Consider the following 15,299-nt stretch of genomic DNA (forward strand, 5'->3'; position numbering starts at 1 on the left):
CTTTTAAAACATATTAAACCATTTATAAAAATACCAAATTTACAGTTTGGATTTCGAAATTACCACTCGACAATCGACAAAGTGCACAGAGTAATAGCGGTTGTTGAAAAGGCACTCGAAGAATTGAAATACTGCCCTGCAATATTCCGGGATGTTCACAAGATTTTGACCGGGTATGGCATTTGGGATTAACATACAAAATGAGCAAATTTCTACCGTGAAATTATTGTCTAGTATTGCTGGAATCATATTCTTTCGAAAAAAAAAGAGAAACTCTCATAAAGCTACATTCTCAACTCTCAAACCTATTTTGGTTGAAGTTCCACAGGGTAGTCTTGGGATCACTCCTATATCTGCTCTATACTACTGATATCTGAATAACAAGAGAAACAGTAATTGGAACATTTGCCGAAAATAAAGTTGTCATGAAAAAAGATGGATCTCCATCTAAGCTTGTAGAAAAAGTACAAGAAGCAACAAGATCTACAAATGGACTAGGCACTGGAAAAATAGCTCCAAATTTGTCCATGTTAATTTTGCGTTACTGCGAAATGAAACATAACCTAGATATATCATTTGATAGATGCCCGATTCCTCAAGCAGAATCAGCCAAATACTTCAGAATATATCTCGATGGTAGGTTAAACTGGAAACATCATGTCAGACAAAAATCAAAGCAGATTAAACTCAAATTCAAGCAACTATACAGGTTAGTCAGCAGATACTCCCAACTTGACTCATCATAAAGCCAATTTGACCTATGAGGTGTAAATATGGGGTTGCACTAAGAGATTAAATCAACTAATAATCCAATATAACCAAAACAAAATTCTACATTAATTACAAATGCTTATCGCTGCGTAACCTACGAAGATCTCCACGATGAGCTCCAAATCAAAGTGATCCAAAATTTCGCCTTAAAACGTAAAATAAGGTTGCTAATTCACAGCAATGTGGAAGCAATAAAGATAGTGGACAACATGCAGGATATATTAATCTTGCACTCGCCTTGCTTGTATATTAATGCAAGTACAACAGAAGAGTAGTAATAAATTAATTTGTTAATTAAGATTATACTAAGCATATCTAATGTAAGACATAATTAATAAAAAGAAATATTTTTTAACTTTTTCCTTTATGGTTAGGTGCATTTCCCTAATAACATATTGTAACTCGATTCAATTGTGTATTATAGAATATTTGCTTACGTAGATATGAATAAGCTACATTGTATGATGCACTTAAATAGTTTATATACAGTAATACTAGAGAAATTTATTGCTTCAAACTGATAAAATATAAGTACCTACAAAAATAATGTAACTACAAACATCATTTGTTTAGTCATAGTCAAGGCTGCTGTAATGTCACATCTATATTCAAAAGTTTATTGCGAAGATGAAAGTTTTAACAGTTCCTCTATTAATTACTTTATTACTTCAAATTCATATTAAGTCATATGTGAGTAGAGTTATATATTCTGGATAAAATATATTATATATATATATATATATATATATATATATATATATATATATATATATATATATATATATATAATTATCAATAAGGAGAGAACTAGAATATCACACGTGGTATTTCAGTGGGAAGTTGCAGCTTTGCACAAATTGACCTAGGTCTTTAAAGTGAATACAATCATCAATGTCGTCGCCCAACTTCAGAGGGATTTACATGGCAAAGTTGGACATTTTGAATAAGAGTCATCGTCAGAAACCACTTCTGATATTTGGACGATGTTAACAGGTTTATGGAAAAATCTCCGGCCTACCATATTAAAACACATTTTTTTTTGGCAAAATTACTTTTTTTATTCAACATAATTCCCTTCAAGGGTGATACACTGATTATAGCAACCCTCCAACTTTTCGATAATATTTTTGTAGTAGGATTTGTCCTTGGCTTCAAAACAGGACCCAGTTTCGGAGATCACCCCTTCATTCGATGAAAATTTCCTCCCAGCGAGCATTCTTTAGAGATCTGAGAAGAGGAAATAGATCTGGAGAATACGGTGGATGAGGAAGCAATTTGAAGCCCAATTCATGGATTTTTGCCGTTGTTTTTACTGACTTGTGACACGGTGCATTGTCTTGATGAAGTAGAATATTCTTTTTTTTTCAAATGCGGCCGTTTTCGGGGATTTTGTCCTTCAAAGAGTCCAATAACGCTATGATATAGTCGCTGTTGATGGTACTTCCTTTTTACCCAGGCGAATCCCAAAATGCAGTCGCCATAACATTGCCTGCCGACTGTTGCGTTTTCCCACGCTTTGGAGCGGGTTCATCGTGTGCATTCCGCTCGGATGACTGTCGATTGGACTTTGGAGTGAAATGATGGAGCCATGTTTCATCCATTGTCTCATATAGAAGCAAAAATTCGGGTTTATTAGGCTTGATCATCTTCAAACACTACTCCGAATCATTAGCTGCTCGTTGTTTTTGGTCAAAAGTGAGCTCGTGCGGCACCCACTTTGCACAGAGCTTTTTCATACCCAAATATTCGTGAATGATATGATGTAAACGTTCATTTGATATCTCTAGAGTGTCAACAACCTCTTTTGGGAGTCCATTGCGTTCACCGTCTTCGGTGCCCATTTCATCACGTCTAGCATACCAATCCTTGATGGTTGATTTTCCTGGGGCAGTATCCGAAAACTCGACGTTAAGTCAAATTTTTGCTTCAACTGTATTTTTCTCCTTCAAAAAGCAATATTTTATCAACAAGCGCTATTCCTTTTTATCCATTTTTCTCATATTAACAAAAGTTGCTTCAATCAAAATTCTATAATACACAAACTAATGATCTGTCACCTATCCAATTTATACACGCATCTCTTGAGGGTTAGGGCTAACTAAAAAAATACGGATTTAATTCTAGTAGCGCCATCTATGTGCCATATATAAAAGCATGCTTGACATATATTTATGAACTCATTTTCATTTACAGATTTGCAGTGGAAATCAATTATCTTATCGTTCACCAACTTGTGTTAACCGATTGGTGAAATATATGAACGAGTTTCAAAATATACTGACACAGAATTAGTCAAACAACATAATGAAGAACTTAAAAAATCATTGAAAAAGCTCTAAGAAGTCAAAATCACACAATTCTGATTGCATAGTGTTTTAGAAAAAATAGTGCCCAATTCCCAATTGGTGAAGTGAGAGATTGTATTGATTCTTCCATCTTTAACATTCAGAAGTCCTTAGTGGTAGGCATTTTTGTATTAAGACTATTTAACGAAATTTCATAATAATCGTAATTTTTCATTTACAATTAATATTATAATTAACAAAAATTGTAGCAACAATTAACTTGTAGCAAACTGAATTCAGAGGGATGGTGCGAAATCTAACAGTCTAACTACTGGAAATAATTGTATTAGTGTATTGTTGAAAGGTATTGGTAGTACAAATATTAAAAAGTTAAACATACAGTTGAAACAAAAACTTGGGTTGATGCCGAGTTTTCGAACACTGCCTTAGGAAAATCAACCATCAAGGATTGGTATGATAAGTTTAGACGTAGTGAAATGAGAACCGAAGACGGTGAACGCCCAAAAGAGGTTGTTATCGATGAAAACATTTAAAAAATACACAACAAATAAATAATTGACAAATAATAAATTGACACTGAATGAAATAGAAGACACTCTAACGATATCAACTAAACGTGTACATCATATAATTCACGAATATTGGGGTATCAGAAAACTCTGTGCAAAGTGGAGGGTTGAGATTTTGCGTCGGTATGTGCCAATGGATAAATGACATAACTCCATCATTTCACTCCGAAGTCTAATCAACAGTAATCCGAGTAGACTGCGCACGATAGACCCTCTCTAAAGCGGGGGAAAACGCAACAGTCGGCTGGTAAGGATATGGCGTCTGTATTTTGGGATGCGCATGGAATAATTTTCATTGACTACCTTAAAAAAGAAGGATCATCAACAGCGACTATTACATAACGTTATTGGATTGCTTGAAGGACGAAATCGCCGAAAAACGGCCGCATTTATATAAAAAGAAAGTGCTGCTTCACCAAGACAATGCACCACGTAAAAAATCCATTAATTGGGCTTCCAGTTACTTCCTCATACACAGTATTCTCCAGATCTACCCCCCAGCGACTATTTCGTGTTCACAGATCTCAAGAGAATGCCCTCTAGGAAGAAACTTTCGTCGAATGAAAAGACGAGGGTCACTATTATTGGTTTATCTCCCTCGAAGGGTATTATGTTGAATAAAAAAAATTGTTAAAAAATGTGTTTTAATATGCTAGGCCGGGAACTTGCCTTCAATTGACCTGTTAAGGTCACAACAGATAAAATGAAGGTGCTCACTAACTATTAGAACTAAGAAACTTTCAAACTTTGACAAACACCCCTAGTTCGGGGGTTCTCGGCACATGCATTACAGTTCAAGATGTAAGACCATCGAAGGCTGATTGAAGCCTTTGTGAATTAACGTACTCTACTGGGACTCCAAAGTCTATTTTGAAGATTTTCAAATGCAAACTGGCGGATGTATATGGACTGGACAAATTCAAAACCTAAAATAACTCAACCACCAGGCTGGAAAAAACAATGGAAGCTTAATTGACCACATTGACAAAAAGGGTATCTAATTATTCAGCCGCGTGTTCTCTACATCGACCCGCTCGTCACGCTGACGTCGATGTGGGAGACGAGAAGAGTCGAGGATTGGTCCCCCCGTTGAACTTTTCGGCGGCAGAAAACCAGGTGCGAAAATATAACAGAGGGAAAATGAGAAATAATATAAATAAACAGATATTTTGAGAAGGGGATTTTCGCGTTGGGATTTTGTTTCCCCGTCAGCTTTTCTCTGAATATAAAAAAAGTCGGATGAATTCACGCAAGCACATACACACACAAATATATATATATATATATATATATATATATATATATATATATATATATATATATATATAATATGCGAATTATACTTCATGTGTTTTTTATTCAGTTCATTCATTTGTTTATTATGTTCAATATTTCAGACTGCTAAGCACTGATCAGCAGTTTAAATCGGTCGTTTAACATTACTAAGTGATGGTAACGGTAAATTAGATGGTAAAATAAGATGGTGATGGTAATCGATCGATATATGGTAACTTATATTTTTCATTACACATCGAAATTTCAGGGCAAGAATTGTTTTTGTTTGCAGTCAACGTAACTAATGGATTAGTATAAATTAGCGTTGGTTAACTATCGACTGAAAACGACTGTCGATTATTTAGTAATTCACTACATTTTACTATCGACTGTTTCTGTCAACTGCTTTCTGTCGCTATTTTGAATCCCTTTGATTTGACTACTTTTTACTATCGACGTTTCAGTCGTGTACTTTCAATTATTACCTTAAGACCTAACAATTGAAAAGTTCCAAGCCTACCATAGTAAAACACATTTATGTATTATATAACTATATGTATAAGTATAACTGTTATGCAACTATCGGTTCTCTAGATTATTGTCAGTCGATAGTTCCCAGCGCTAGTATAAGTAAATGCTCTACAGGTCATTTATAAAAGAAAAGCTAAAGACAGTCTGATGAAGCACAATTTTCAAGTCTCCAGGTTTTCTCAACAATCAACAAATAGTTAAAAAAAATATAAACAAAAAAAAATCGCTCTAAACATTGTTAGCATATACAAACAATTATTTGTTTTTCTTTGCAAAAAGTTCAAGTTTATTCTCTGTTAGTTAATCTATTTACACAATGTAAAAAGTAAAGTAGCTGGAGTGAAATTACTCGAATGATATTATATCATAATAAAATATTTTCAAAATGTGTCCTTGTTGTGCAATGTATTTTGATTTATTTTTTTTTATATATTTTAGACACTCCTGTTTAGCAACTAGGGTTAATTCGAGTGGTCCTACTGTTTAAGGAGGGCTCCAACCCACTGTCTTCAGCATTAGGCCTACAGACTTGCAAGTGACCAACTCGGAGACCATCCCAGAAGACATCTGAACTTGCTCAGCCTCGTTACTGGTGTGACTGGGATAATTTTCCTTGTCGTATTTTGCACTCTTGCCTCAGGACAATCACAAATGTTAAATAATCACAAACATAAATTTACGCCCATGCCCCAGCAGTATTCAAAACGCCAACCAAACCGGCGTTATGCTGTGTTGTTTCAAGCATTATTGTTGTAATATTAAATCAACGATTATTAGCCTAATAATATTAATAAGAAACAGTTAATACTTTGACGTGAGCTTCAACCAATACTACCAGTTAATACTAAGGACATATTGTTGCGTATAAAATACCTAATACACACAAGTTCTCGAAAATAGAAGGAAAAACCGAATAAATAGCTCTAGATAAAAATAAATCTGTATACATTTATATAAAAATTTAACAAAATTTAATAAGGAGATTGATTGAGTTGATATTCCAAAGATACCAGAAATTAATAAAAAAATAATTGTTTGGTGATCTAATATTAAGTTATTAAATTATATTTTGAATTTTCGTTGTTAATTACTCCCTTTATGACTGCATGCCTTCGTTACAGGTCGTTCTTGTTGTACATGTTGATTAATTTTGTCAACAGAGAAGAGAGTAATTGAAAATCTCATGAAGTCTGAGGGGTGAAAGTGTTGTTGAAGATCAATCTATATAATATTATGACGATCTGGACATTTCAAGGGGCTCTAGAAGGCAAACTGAATCGAATCTACGTTGTCGGCTTACACGTTTTAATCGAGGCAAGAAGGGTTCATTGATGAAACTCAGTTTTACCATATGAAAAATAATTATGCAAAATGCCAACTGCGGAATGCGTATCTCCTAAGGAAGCTGTTCAGGTTTCTGGCCCGATGTATTAGTCCGTATACAATTCAAAGTACTGCAATGAAATACCAACGATAGATAAAACAATATGAGCAACATATAACATAGTACTTCCTTTTGCATATTGAGAAACAATTTACATGCCAAGTCTTGGAAGGTCATCAAAGAACATTCATGGAAGGGCTATGCCAATCCCTTTATAAATAGCAAAAACTAAACTGTGACCCAGCAACAAAAGAAATAGTGATTGGAACAGTTTCCGACAACACAGTTGTAATGGTAAAAGGTAATCCCAGTCTAAGGCTAGAGAAAACGGAAAAACGAAAAGTAGTGATCAACAAGATCTGCAAATGAACTAGGAACCGAAAAATCCAGCTTAATAGCTCCAAATCAGCCATGTTAATTATGCGTTACGGTGAAATGACAAAAACCTAATTATATTACTTGACGAATGCCCGATTGATCAAGCACAATTAGCTAAACACCTCGGATATATCTCGAAGGTAGGTTAAATTGGAAACATCATGTTAGACAAAAAGCAGAGCAGATTAGACTCAAAGTCAAGCAACTTTACTGGATAGTCGAACTTAAAATACTGTCAACTTGACCTAAAATTAAATATATTGGTTAATCAGTCAATCATAAAGCTTATTTGGATCTATGGGGTCCAAATAAGGATTGCAATAAAACATCAAATCAACTATTAATCCATTGCGCCCAAAACAAAGTTCTACGATTAGTTATATATACTTATCGCTACATAACCAAGGAAGAGCTGCGCGATGGCCTCGGAAACAAATGGATCCACGAAGTGATCCAAGATTTCGCCCTAAAACATGAAATAAGGTTGCTAAATCATAGCAACGTGGGAAAATAACTTGGGAAATAGATACTGATGTACTAATCCCGTACTCGCCTTGCTTGTGTATTAATGTAAGTACAGCAGAACACTAGTAATAAATTAATTTGTAAATTAAAATTGTACTAAGCATATCTGCATTTAAGTATGTATATAAGATGTAATTACTAAAAAAGAAACTAAAATGTGAAAGAAGTGGTGAAATGATTGTAAAACTTGGACACTCTATGATTGGAAAAATATAGTACGGTCCGATGAATCATCATATCCATTGCTACTAAAAACAGCCGGTTTTATATGCGAAGAATCCCAAAAGAAGCCTACGTTCAACTACCTGTTTTCTATAATCAGGAATAATATTTTGTTAGTCTTCTCATTCACAGCAATGGCGGGTTTACCGCGATTGAATATTTGGACGTCCTCACTGATGAATTTCTTACTACTACATTTAAATTGGAAAATTTTGTGGCCAAATTGCAAACAAAATTTGTCCCAGATTATAATACGACCATGCACAACCATAAAGACCTTTTGTTTGGAGGTTGATGGTGCTCTAAATATTTTCAAACATCTCCTGAAACTTCCCTGGTCAATAGAATCGCCAGGCTTCTACATAATTAAACCGTTATGGGGAGTTTTGGAGCAAAGAGTTGGGATTCTCCAAGATCATTGAAGCACGTACAGTTGGAAATTGTACAAACAACATTAAGGGGCGGATGTTTTAAAAGCAAATATTGGGCAACACCTCATTAATGTATAAATATTGTGTAAATGTCAGGTGTTCAAATTATATTGTCTATCCCTATAATTACAATTAAACAAAATTTTATATTGGGACACCTTATATTATTTTGAAAATGTATAACTAACGCAGCACTTGTTGCAGTACCAATACAACTTGGAATCTGTACCTTATATCGTAACAAGATTAGTCATCTACAAATTACAAATATTTACAAAGGATTTGTTGATATTTATTAAATTATCAGTACCGATTTTGTAGAGGTTACTTTATATTTTCTTGTCCTTGTACACCATTTTTTATTACAAAACATCGGTTTACATCACAAAACTAAAAGTACAAACTTAAGGTCCGTTATATTCACGACACTTGCTCGCACGTAAAAACAAACTACTGGAAAATCGTTTTGCAAGTCGTTTCATTATCGTGCTACAATTAATTGATAAAAACATGTTATCTGTATTATCAAATTAGTTTTTTTTAATTATTGCTGATAAGTGAGATAAAATAAGATTTGAAGGTATTTTATTGACATCATAACATAAATGATATTTACTTCATAGCTAAGGTTATTATTTAATTTTATTTAACATATGAGATGCGTATCTATTAAATTATTGTTATATGTTTTGATAAAGTAATATAATTTGTGCGAGTCATTAAATTACGGTAAATATATGATTTTTCAATAAGCGAAGCAATAGTTTATGGGTAGTATTACGAAATTGTTTTCATACTGAAGGTCATATATGCTTCTCAAGGTGGCATGGATATACCGGACATTGAACAATTGACAGGATTTTTAATTTATATGTCCACCGTCTATGTTTCCTCCGTTAGAGATAACCGTAACAGGTCAATTGAAAAGTCCCTGACCTGACACATAGATGGCGCTACTACAATTGAATCCATACGTTTTTTAGATAGCACCAACCCTCAAAAGATGCGTGTATAAATTTGACAGCTGTCGGATCATTAGTTTGTGAATTATAGCATTTTGAGTGAAGCAACTTTTGTTATTGTGAAAAATGGATAAAAAGGAATTTGACGTGTTGATACAATATAACTTTTTGAAGGGGAAAAAGACAGTTGAGGAAAAAATTTGGCTTGATGCCGAGTTTCCGGACACTGCCTCAGGAAAATCAACCATCAGGAATTATTATGCTAAGTTTAGACGTGGTGAAATAAACACCGAAGACGGAGAATGCAGTGGACGCAGAAAAGAAGTTGTTACCGACGAAAACATTTAAAAAATCCACAAAATGATTTTGAATGGCCGTAAATTGAAATTGAGTGAAATAGCAGACACTCTAAAGATATCAAATATACAGATATCTGTGCAAAGTGGGTGCCGCGCGAGCCCACTTTTGTCAAAAACAACGACGAGTTGATGATTCGGAGCAGTGTTTGAGGATTATCAAGCGTAATAAACCCGAGTTTTTGTGTCGATATGTGACAGTGGATCAAACATGGCTCCACCATTTCACTCCGAAGTCCAATCGACAGGCATTCGAGTGTATTGCATACGATTAACCCGCTCCAAAACGTGGGAAAACGCAACAGTCGACTGCAAGGTTACGCCGTCTGTATTTTAGGATGCGTATGGAATAATTTTGATTGCCTACCTTAAAAAAGAAAGGACCATCAACAGCGACTATCACATAGCGTTATTGGACCGTCATAATGACGAAATCGCCGAATAACGGCCGTGTTTGAAGAAAAAGCAGGTGCTGCTTCACCAAGACAATGCACCATGTCACAAGTCAGTGAAAACGATGGCAAAAATCCATGAATTGGGCTTCAAATTGCTTCCTCATTCACCATATTCTCTAGATCTGGCCCCCAGCGACTATATCTTGTTGTCAGATCGCAAAAGAATACTCGCTGAGTAGAAATTTTCTTCGAATGAAGAGGTGATCGCCAAAACTGAATCACTCTTGAAGGGAATTATGTTGTGAAAAAGAAAATTTTGCCCAGAAAATGTGTTTAATTATAATAGACCGGGGACTTTACAATTGACCTGTTACACCCTAATCATTCATGAAAAGTTGATATCCTGGCGTTCGCTATGTGGCAGTAGCGTCATGTTGCAGTAATAATGCGAGCTGATAAGTAAAACATGCTGAAAAATTTCAATATTAACTATTGGCTTTCGGACTGACAGCTAAAAACAACGTTTCGCAATTATTACAGTTCGTATCTTCAAGAAGGAAGCACTGACATTGAAGCTCTCCTAAATAGGTCATTCTATTTAAACAAATGGATTAAGATCATATTTTTCATATTCTGTTGTATAACTAAAACATTGGGAAGATAATATGCGCATCATCAAAGAAATATATCATCGAAATGAAAAGTTATTCACTCATTTCAAATGAAATTTGAAAAAAAGGACTGTATTTTATATTTTAGAAGAAGAACGCTTTGAGGATATGCCTTAAGGATGATATTTCTTAATTTAAATTATTTTCGTAGATATATATTTGTTGGTGATGCGGCGTCTATGTCGCGACGTAGAGAAACGAAAATTTAAACGCGTTTTTTCACGAAATTACATTTTTTTATCTTCATGTCAATATTAACATAACTTAATACAATTATTTCAGAGGAAACTGTCTGAAAGTTATCAATAAATAGCTTAGATATGATGTTTGGGGCATGTGAAACATCTCTTCGTACACTGTTAGGTAATATATGATTTAAATGGTTTAATGGAACTTCCAGATACAGCTTAAAAGCATATAGTAAAATCACGGAAGATTTATTATTTCAATTTATATACTTAGATAGGACATGTATATTTCAGAATGGGTCATTGGGTCGCTCATGTTAAGTTTATAATAAAAAGTGTTAGACTAAAAAGTGTTAGACTAATAAAAATTGATGATAAAAGGTAAATATCGGAATATCAATTGATTAGGTATAATTTTATGAATGTGGTTTTATGATTTAATGCTGACAATTTCCAAGACAAAGTATATAATTAATATACGATAACTGTAGGAAGTTGTATTGTAGAGTATGAAAGATTTGTGTGCATAGATATGTGTGTAATTGTTCAGAGTTATTCATGAGAATGAATGAGATGAGAATGAATGAGGTGAAAATGAATCATAGTTGTTTTAAAGTTATAGTAAATGCATTTGGGAGTATATTCAGTGATTAATTTTATCAAGAATGGTATACACAGGTAGTGATAGAAGAAACAAGAAATTCAAAGATATGAAATGTCTTGACAATGAAACACGAACTAAACGTAGAAAGGTAAATATAGTATCCATTGAAAGTAAAATACATTACTTGGATATACAATTAGGTAAATCAGGCTTCCAGGGGATACTAGTTCCTTAAAAAAACGCGCCTAGGACTCTACCTCATGGACGGTGTGGAAAAGAGTTCAATGTAAAGATAATAAAACGGCTCTAACCTATACACTATTGTGGCAGTATAATTAATTGTAGTTTAAATTATTCGATAATATATGTATTAGATTTACTATAATGTTAAAATGAATTATATTTCATAAAATTGTTGTTTCATTATTTATGTAGATTAGAATTTTGTTCTATAAGTTCCTAAAAAAAAGTTCCTTTAGTGTAATCGAAATAAGTGAATATATTAAACTATAATTCGATTATATCGAATATCAACAGTAAGTTATATTATGACATGTATTGTTGTCATATATGTATTGTTTTAACTTTAACTAAAATATGATTACATAAAAAGTGTTTAAGTGTAATATATTCTCTATATATTAAAAACATATCAAATAAACCTGGATGTCAAGTATTTCCTCGTTCGTGTTTTTAAATTATAGCCAATACTTTTAACATTTACCCTACATTGGGGCGCTTAAAAAATGGCCTTTTAGCCTTTTATCAATAAACGGGTACCAAACGGTTTTTCTCATATTAATTAATCCGCATATCCCTAATCGGGCGGGCTTGATCATTTGCCGGATCGTTTGTAGAAATTACCCGCGAGAACCTGCAACGCCAATAAAACGGAATGACTATTGATTTCTGCTCGAAATGGGGAGATATTTTCAGATTCATTTATAAATGTGTGGAAAATTCTGATAAAGAATTACTAGGTGACGTACTAAATACGTGTTTAATCCAACGCCTGATTTGCATATTAACCTAAAAGGATTATCGTTTTGTTGGTAGGAATGTGCATTAGAATTTAGGGATTTACTATAGATGACGAGACATATCTAATATCGCAATGGACACATCTGTAATAATATTCATTCCAAAGTTAAAATATGTGTTATTTGTAAACAAATTACGAATTTGTACATTGATGAAAGGGTATTTAATCATCCAGCGTCAATAAATATGTGCTAAAACTATATATAGGGAAAAATAATATGAAAAACATGCATTATAGTATATCTTATTGCATGTTAGTAACACTGCTTTCTAATTTCTAATTCACTACTGCTAGATAATGGGGCGGGTACGCGTGTAAGTGTTTATATTTAGGGTTATACGCCACAGATAAATATTTACATTTTATTTCTATGACGTGATTGTTTATTTATGATGTCATTTTGTCTGTGTCTGACATAGAAAATGTTTAGCATTTATCTAGTTAGAGTTTATGTGTCTTACTCATAATCACTATTATTGCACTATTATAGACAAGCAACCCAATTATACATGTGTATGTATTCGTAACGTAGCGTAGAAATATATATATATATATATATATATATATATATATATATATATATATATATATATATATATATATATATATATATATATAGCTTTGGATATTTTGTTTCGTATGAATTGGAAGTTCAGAGACATTCAAAGCGGTTTGGTCATATGTGAAATGTTGGTGACGTCCCTGATTATCGCGATCATGTGAAAGGGTTTTCTATTATAAAATAACCACCATGTTGAATGAGTTGGTTGTTGGTGGTATTTTTGAATAGATAAAAACCCTCAACAGTCACCTCGAACTCTCAACTCTCTAGTAGCCTCTAATTTCCTTGAATGAAAAATAGTTTTTTAAGTAAATTAATAGTTAATCTGTGTTGAAAACTCTTTCACATAATATGACTTGATAAACTCAATACTTCTTTTGTTTGAGTTCGATTTAATTTAACACAAAATAAAGTAATACAGTTTGCAGACCAACAAATTAATTAAAAAAAAAACCTCTCAACATTTAAAATTTTTCAATATTTCAAACTTTTGTGAGACTTGGGATTAATCTACAAATTGCTACCGCGTAATTACCGTCGATTGCTGGACTCATATCTTATCGAGAGAAAATTTAGAGATTCGCATTAAAGGTTATTCTCAACATAAGTAGTTTTATTTCGGCTGGAGTACCACAGGGTAGTGTCTTGGGACCGCTCCTCTATTCTCTTGATATCCCAACAACAAAAGAAACATTAATTGCCGACGACTCAGTTATAATGACAAAAATGTATCTCTGAGTAGCGCTATTGAAGATATAGAAGTAGCAGTCAACAATATCTACAAATAGATTAGGGACTAGAAAATACTGCTTTATAGCCTCAAATCTGTCCATGTTAATTTTGCGTTGTGACGAAATGACAATAACCTAATTATATCACTTGACGTATGCCCGATTATTCAAGCAGATTCAGCTAAACACCTCCGAATATATCTCGATGGTAAATTAATTTGGAAACATCATAATAGACAAAAAGAAAATCAGATCAGACTCCAAGTCAAGCAAATATACTAGTTAGTCCGAAGATACTCTCAACTTGACCTAAATCAAATAGATTGGTTTAACAGTCAATTGTAAATCCAATTTGCACTTATGGTGTGCAAATATGAGGCTGCACTAAAACATCAAACCAACTAGTAATCCAACGTACCCAAAATCAAGTTCCACGATTAATTACCAATACGTATCGCTACGTAACCAAGGGAGAGCTGCACGATGACCTCCAAATCAAATGGATACACGAAGTGATCCAAGATTTCGGCATAAAACATGAAATAATGTTGTTAAATCACAGCAATGTGGAATTAATACAGCTACTGGACATAATGCAGGAAATCAGATCATTGAAGCTAACCAAAGCAAACACAATTTAAGTAGATTAGTTTTGTTTTAATTTGGGATATACATACTGATGTATTACTCCTGTACTCGCCTGGCTTGTTTATATATTGTATGCAACAGAACAGTAGTAATAAATTAATTTGAAAATTAAGATAGTACTAAGCATATCTAATGTAAGATGTAACTAATAAAAAAAATCTGATTCGTTATTACGTTTATCTACTCTATTCGTGTTGTAGCGATTTCCACTACTTTTGCCCTAATTATAATTTTGTCATATTAAGTTAATTTTCTTACATTAAAATAATTGTTTCTAATTTAATATTATTTCAAACTTGACACCATTCCAATAATTTTAGCTTAAATTTTTTGACACCGTAACTGACGGCCGAAATATCCCGTATCATTTTTATCTCTAATATGGAACGTTCTGACGCGTATAAATCACAGAGTACGCAAGCACCGCCTTCTCTTATTAAATCCGAGTCCTCGGTTGATTCAAAACGGGCAAAAACTGTTTCCTCGGTTTGCAACTGGAATCGCAAATCGTCACAAAAGGAAAATTACAAGGAACGGGATAGGGTTAAATTTCCAGCCGGGCCATTACAACGAATTAGCTTTTAATTGATTTATGGCCTCCGACTTCCAGTTGGGATTGAGCCGACGTCGTTTAATGAATACTAAATATCTAGTTTGATCGGTAGGAATATCGAGTTTGATTGTTTTAACGAGGCCCTGATTTTTCGGGCCGTCCCTTCATTGTGTCGTCGCTCTCCAATTTTTTGTT

The 15,299-nt window shown here is 33.5% G+C and overlaps 1 protein-coding gene across 3 annotated transcripts in view; it reads right to left on the minus strand.

Annotated features, from left to right (window-relative positions):
- Positions 1 to 15,299, minus strand: part of Epac (Exchange protein directly activated by cAMP) — a 517,502-nt gene that overhangs the window by 207,672 nt on the left and 294,531 nt on the right. The window contains exon 1 of one of the 3 annotated variants that reach the window (XM_076410279.1): positions 8,703 to 8,860. The exons of 1 other annotated variant lie outside the window; for it this stretch is intronic. In XM_076410279.1, coding sequence (XP_076266394.1) covers positions 8,703 to 8,765 — 63 coding nt within the window. In that variant the 5' untranslated portion in view covers positions 8,766 to 8,860. Of the gene's footprint in view, positions 1 to 8,621; positions 8,861 to 15,299 lie in introns of those variants that run through there. One more of the 3 variants, XM_076410281.1, reaches the window with a different exon arrangement.

Source organism: Rhynchophorus ferrugineus, unplaced genomic scaffold (assembly GCF_030347505.1).
Source record: "Rhynchophorus ferrugineus isolate W39M unplaced genomic scaffold, kcgeb_rfMv2 rfM7, whole genome shotgun sequence".
Classification (NCBI taxonomy): Eukaryota; Metazoa; Arthropoda; class Insecta; order Coleoptera; family Curculionidae; genus Rhynchophorus; species Rhynchophorus ferrugineus.